The 5,518-nt window shown below is 47.8% G+C and overlaps 2 protein-coding genes across 2 annotated transcripts; one reads left to right on the top strand and one right to left on the bottom strand.

The window, feature by feature from the left end:
- Nucleotides 1-1,132: 1,132 nt before the first annotated feature.
- LOC135705580 (nitric oxide-associated protein 1) lies at nt 1,133-3,535 on the bottom strand. The gene is made up of 2 exons (XM_065227353.1): nt 2,700-3,535; nt 1,133-2,630 (listed from the first exon to the last, which is right to left on the bottom strand). The coding sequence occupies exons 1-2, from the start codon at nt 3,474-3,476 to the stop codon at nt 1,341-1,343; spliced, it is 2,067 nt and encodes a 688-aa protein (XP_065083425.1). The 5' UTR covers nt 3,477-3,535; the 3' UTR covers nt 1,133-1,340.
- Nucleotides 3,536-3,720: 185 nt separating this feature from the next.
- On the top strand, nt 3,721-5,503 carry LOC135705522 (glycosaminoglycan xylosylkinase homolog). Its single transcript, XM_065227298.1, has 4 exons — nt 3,721-4,229; nt 4,372-4,729; nt 4,789-5,194; nt 5,253-5,503. The coding sequence occupies exons 1-4, from the start codon at nt 3,837-3,839 to the stop codon at nt 5,452-5,454; spliced, it is 1,359 nt and encodes a 452-aa protein (XP_065083370.1). The 5' UTR covers nt 3,721-3,836; the 3' UTR covers nt 5,455-5,503.
- The last annotated feature ends 15 nt before the right edge of the window (nt 5,504-5,518 follow it).

The raw sequence follows: 5,518 nt of genomic DNA, 5'->3' as shown, positions 1-5,518 counted from the left end.
GTTCTGAACATATCCATATTGTTGTGTATTTTTACAATTTTCCACAAACCAGAAGGTGTTATCTAGCATTTAAGAAAACCGGAAGCTGCCATATTGGACTTCAAAATGACATCAAACATCAATTTCCGACCTCTGCACATTGTCCCCGTTCCGAAAATACACATATTGTTGGGTGTGTCCAACGATAGCTCAAGCTTTTCCGGCAAGAAAAAATGAATGGTTTGGCTAACTTCCGAGAACGAAAACAAAGGACTTCCGTCGATAAAAAAAAGCTCGTCTTATTCTGATTTTTCTCTCGTTACAGTGTTGCTGGTTTTCCATTAGCATAAACAAAGTGTATTACGTACTTCAAATAAAAGTTAGTCAGAAGTTCAGTTAAAGTTAAAATTTACTCTGCGCTACTGTCCATTCAGGGTGTTTGACAGTTTTCCACACACCGGAAGTCGTGGAATTTAAAAATCCGGAAGCGTGAATAATGTTACTATTAGGTAGATAATTGATAATTTGACAACTTTGTAGAACATTCCAAAGCTCTATCTATCGATCCCCAAAAGTTATACATTATTTTTGAGTTGCGACCTTCACTTATCGACGGAACTTTAGCTGCGTCGTTCGTTTAACGAAGACACTAGCGACACCCAGCGGTTAAATGGACAAATATTGTGTGGTCATGGCGATACCGTTGAAATTCGAACAATCATCAAGTAAAGCATATTTTTCAATTGTGGTCTACCTGATCAGGCTGGAAAGTTTCTCTCTCTAAATCCAACTACTGGTCCGGAACGACTGTATAAAGTGCGCTGGCAGCGATAGGCAGAATCAGACCGAAGAGATCAAAGGCTTCCATATATATACTATAATGCCATCGTCCCAGAATTTATGAATATCCAGTATTCGAAGAGATCTAGTTGGTATACCCCTTTACAACTTGTAACGTGCTTCAACTAAAGTAAAGAGCCTCCCAGGCTCTTTAAACTAAAGGAGGGAGACAACTGTACAGAAATTTCCGCAGAAGGCAAAAAGGGTTTCGTAAAATCCGCGGATTTTGCGTCAGCAAACTACCAGACTTCAGTTGGTTACGTAGTCTGCAAAAAACTCTATTTACAACTGCAATGTGTTTCAAGACACGACTCCAAACTTATCACCATCGAACACCACCATTGCTGCCACGTTGCCTACCGTGATCCCAATCCTCGCAGTCTCCCCGATCAAAGACGCAAACGCTGCTTCCACTGCTGCATACGATCAATCCCGATCCACAATCCGCAACAGGGACTTTCGGAACACAAACGGAAAACCGGCTAACATTCTACCCTTCAATGTATAACTCTGACTGCTGCTCACTGCTTCAAAAATGCGTCCCCTTCCCGATAGGCTAAACTGCCCCGTATCCTCTTGCCCTTCAGCGCCATACCGAATGGCAACAGTGCCGGTTGCCTCACGTAGATGCCCCGCTTTTCCGGAGTCCAGGCGCGGAAAATCGCTTCTGCACCATCCGGTAGATTCACTGCGATCCACCCGGCTGACGACAGCACCACGTCTGCTACGGAAATGTGCTTTTCCTCACCGTAGAGCAGAATATCCGGACTGGCTTCCAGGGCGGGCCACTTGGCTAGCCGTTCCGGATCGGCTCGCGGTACCCGGAGGTATTCCGTTCCCAGAAGTTTTTGGTAGATGTGTTCGGCGTGGACGGTGTCGCAGATCAGTGTCGGGAGGTTTGGGGAAGCGTACAGGAGAACCCGAGTCGATTCCGGTCCTTCGAGGTAGTCCAGACGCCCTAGACCGGCTAGGAACAGCGTGAGTCCCGTCTTCAAGAGGTACGCTCTCGGACGGATCATCTGCTTCGGTATGGTGAGAAGCAGTTCGTCGGTGGTGAGGAGGTTTGTGATTTGGTCCGGTTGGACTACTCCCGGCGTGTCGTAGCACCATTTGCTGTTGATGTAGTCGTCGCTTTTTTCATTAAGAGTCAGGATGGGGGACGGACCAGATCCTCTTTGCGAGATGGAAAAACTGTCTGCCGTTTCCGGTTTTTCGTCGGCGAAGGTTTGACCAATGTGACCAATTAGAGTGGCGAATTCGGGTGATCCGGTGCTTCTGGCTTGATGCTTGCGTAGTTTTTCCTCTTCGGTTAGTATGACGCGTTCGGACTGAAGTCGTTTCGAGCGAAGATAGAGCCTGTAATCAGAAGGTCTTAGGATGGGAAATTTTAGCATCTTGAGAGTCGTGCCGGGCCAAGGGCAAGCCGTGGCTCGTTGGACTAGATCGGTTGCTTTGACTTTGCACAGATCGGACCGGAGAAGGGCGTTGAACAGGGAGCTCTTGCCGACGTTGGTGCATCCTACCAGATAGACGTCGCCACGTGTTCCCCAGACGTTGTGGATTTTGGTGATCAGCTGTTCGACTCCATAACCGGTGGTGGCCGAGATGAGCGACACGTGTTTGATGTTATTTCTGGTGAAGCCTGCCTCCAGGAAGGTTTTGGTCAGGTTGTTCTGAATGTTGTCCAGATAGCCAGGGCAGTCCCGTGGAAGAAGGTCGACTTTGTTCCCGACGACGATTATCGATCGTTTGGGTCCAAGAATTTCCGACAGACCCGGCCAGATGGAGCACGGGAAATCGAGGAGATCCACCTGAAAGGGATTAGAAGAGAAATTAATAGCATTTTGTTTTGGAAACAGACCTAGCAAAATGGAACCAACCAGCAACAGGACGAGTGACTTCGTATCCTTGATGGAGGATATCATTTCGACGTAATCATCCGGTGAAACGGTGATGTTGATTGCGGTGTTGTAGTTCTTCAGAAAGTGGCACCTCTGGCAGATGGTGGTCATTAGCTGCTGCTTGGATTTATTCTTAAACAGCTGACTGGGCAGGTACCCGGGAATGCTTGGTTCGGCGCATTGCAGCAATGCTCCACAGCCACCGCAAGGAATTTTAGAAACTGGTTGGGTCGGATCTGGCGTTCCATAGAAGGACGTTCGATCATCGTTTTCATCCTCTTCATAATACTCGTAATCGGACATCCAATCACCGGTTGTCGGTGCTGCTTCTTCCGCCGAGGAGGATTCATCCCGGGGCACCCGTTCAATCTTCCTCACGAGTTTCTGGTAGGGAAAATAGTCAACTACTTCTTCGGATTCCTCGGCATCCACCGGCGAGGGATCTTGGAACCTTTCGCCATACAACTGCTCCAGTGCGACCGGAAATGGCTGGGCCCGAATCTGATGTGTCAAGTGATCCCGCTTAGCTTTGGCCAATCGTGACTCGATGATTTTGTTCCTCCTGTAGCCCAGCTTCAGAGTGTTGTTTTCCACGAAGGAACTGTAGCGAATTTTGTCCTTGAGCTGCTCGAACAGCTCCTCTGGGGATTCAATTCTTTTGCTGGTGGAGGAACATGGTCGAACCTGCCAGCGGTGCGAACGAAAGCTGCTCCTTCCCACAAAATTTGCCGTGAGTTTTGCAGAATTTCGTAACATTTTAAAGCACTAAAATTGCATGAAATTCACTTTTTTTTTAAAGAATGATGATACCGGCGATAAACCAAAACAATGTTTGCAGTTTTTGTTGTGGTTCCTAGTTCGCTTCTTGCACAAGCACGTGGTTGTCCATGAAAACATCGCATTTGGCTGCGTGCTGGTTCAAAGGATTTTTCAGCAATATTTCTCGCAGTGTTATCTCTTTATTTACGTTTTGTCGCTGCCCGCGACCGAGCGTTCAAAATAAGCTAAATTAATCGCGATTTAGTACTCGCGCTTCGCGGGTTAGCTGTGTTATTTTTATTTAAACCCATAAAAACAGTCTCTAATGAGGAGGAAGCCGAGCCGGTGCCGCACCCGATGACGAAGCGCCGACAGCTGTACCTGGTAGTGGTCGCGTTGCTGTTCCTACTGCTGGTGATCATCTTCGTCGCCAATTTTTTCTTCATCAACTCGCTGACGACGGCGGCGGTGGACGATGATAACCGGAGGATTTCGCCATCAGAAAAGGATGGCCATCACAGGAAGCATGGCAATGAACCGCTGCTACGGCTGGTTCAGGAGGAACAACAGGAAGGTTTGAGACCGAATCGGGCCAATGGAGTTCAGGAAGCGGTCCAGTCGCAGGTGGCAAAGCTGAAGACAGTGTTCAAGAATCGAAATCCCCGATATTATCCCGTGAAGCGCGGGCTGTTGCGATCGTTTGGACTGAAGAGCTACAACATATCGAGCGTGTGGAAGACCGCCGGGGCGGTAAGTGGAATGAATACATTTGTTATTTTATTCAATACCTAAACATTATATAGATCAAAGTTTGCCCAGGTTCTGAAATTTTGTCTGAAAAGCAGAAGGAATTCACTTAAATAGCAATGATACGCTGACTGTTCACTTTCAGTGGCCCCGCGCAAGCGAAATCTTCCCGCAGAAAGACGAGCGGATCGGAAAGGTCATCCGAGCGCTTCAGGAAACGGCAATCGTCAGCGCGAAGAACACCCCACGGGGGACGCAACTGAAGCTGCTGCTGGAACTGACGGGCAAACAGCCCGTTCTGTTCAAACCAAGCTGGTACCGGAAGGACACCGTTATCGAAGGTACAGTGTACTCCGGAAAGGACCGGCACAATTCGGAAATTGTTTCGTTTCATCTAGCTGCCATACTCAATCTACGCTGGACTCCGATCGTCGTTGGACGGCGCGTTTCGCTGCAGGAAATCTACCGATTAGCGGACGATGAGCTGAAGGCAACCATGGCTAGTAGGTCTCCTCTGTCTTTACGAACCGAATTCTTCACGCAAATTTGGTCCTTATTTTAGAAAACGACACCCGTCAGTGCGTTTATGGCAAGTGCCACTACTGCAAGCAAACCGAAGCTGTCTGTGATGATCCGGAAACGGAAATGCTGGAAGGAGCTATGCTCCTCATGGTACCGGGGAAGTTTTCCAAGTACCGCTCCCCATGGCAACGAACCTATCGGGATGGAGTGCAAGCCGAATGGGAGATATCCGATGGGTACTGTAGTAAAGTTAAGGAAAAACTGCCACTAGATAGACTGTTGGACCTGATCGATGTAGCCATTTTCGATTTTCTCATTCAAAACGGCGATCGCCATCACTACGAAACCAGAGACGATCGCGTTCTGCTGGTGGATAACGGAAAAGGATTCGGTAATCCATTCAAGGATCATTTTGACATACTGGCACCACTGTACCAGTGCTGCATGTAAGTCTTAAACTACCGTTTTCCTCGTTGATCGCTTAACCAAACGGAAATATTCTAGGATCCGTCGAACCACGTGGGAGCGACTGCAGACGTTTTCTGGCGGAGCCCTATCGGAAACCCTGCAGGCATTAAGCGAAATTGATCTCCTTCATCCTCTGCTGACCAAAGAACACTACACCGCAATAGAACGCCGATTGCTTCTTACCTACACCACTGTTGAGATGTGTAGGGAAAAGTACGGAGGCAAAATCTTCAAATGACCCAAACGTTTGTTGAGTTTCGTTCGAATAAAGCTTTAAAATCGTAAAATGTTCCTCAATTTAT

The sequence above is a fragment of the Ochlerotatus camptorhynchus genome, unplaced genomic scaffold (genome assembly GCF_037179485.1).
Source record: "Ochlerotatus camptorhynchus isolate MF236.1 unplaced genomic scaffold, CSIRO-AGI_Acam_v1.1 ptg000268l, whole genome shotgun sequence".
NCBI classification, from domain to species: domain Eukaryota; kingdom Metazoa; phylum Arthropoda; class Insecta; order Diptera; family Culicidae; genus Ochlerotatus; species Ochlerotatus camptorhynchus.
This window is presented reverse-complemented; position numbering and strand designations above follow the sequence as displayed.

Bases quoted from the DNA above. Each gene is read 5' to 3' on its own strand.
- LOC135705580 (XM_065227353.1), bottom strand. From the start codon at position 3,476: ATGTTACGAAATTCTGCAAAACTCACGGCAAATTTTGTGGGAAGGAGC. The intron at 2,631-2,699 runs GTTGGTTCCATT...AATCCCTTTCAG, and splicing joins AGTCACTCGTCCTGTTGCTG to GTGGATCTCCTCGATTTCCC.
- LOC135705522 (XM_065227298.1), top strand. From the start codon at position 3,837: ATGACGAAGCGCCGACAGCTGTACCTGGTAGTGGTCGCGTTGCTGTTC. The intron at 4,730-4,788 runs GTAGGTCTCCTC...TCCTTATTTTAG, and splicing joins GCTGAAGGCAACCATGGCTA to AAAACGACACCCGTCAGTGC. The intron at 5,195-5,252 runs GTAAGTCTTAAA...GAAATATTCTAG, and splicing joins CCACTGTACCAGTGCTGCAT to GATCCGTCGAACCACGTGGG.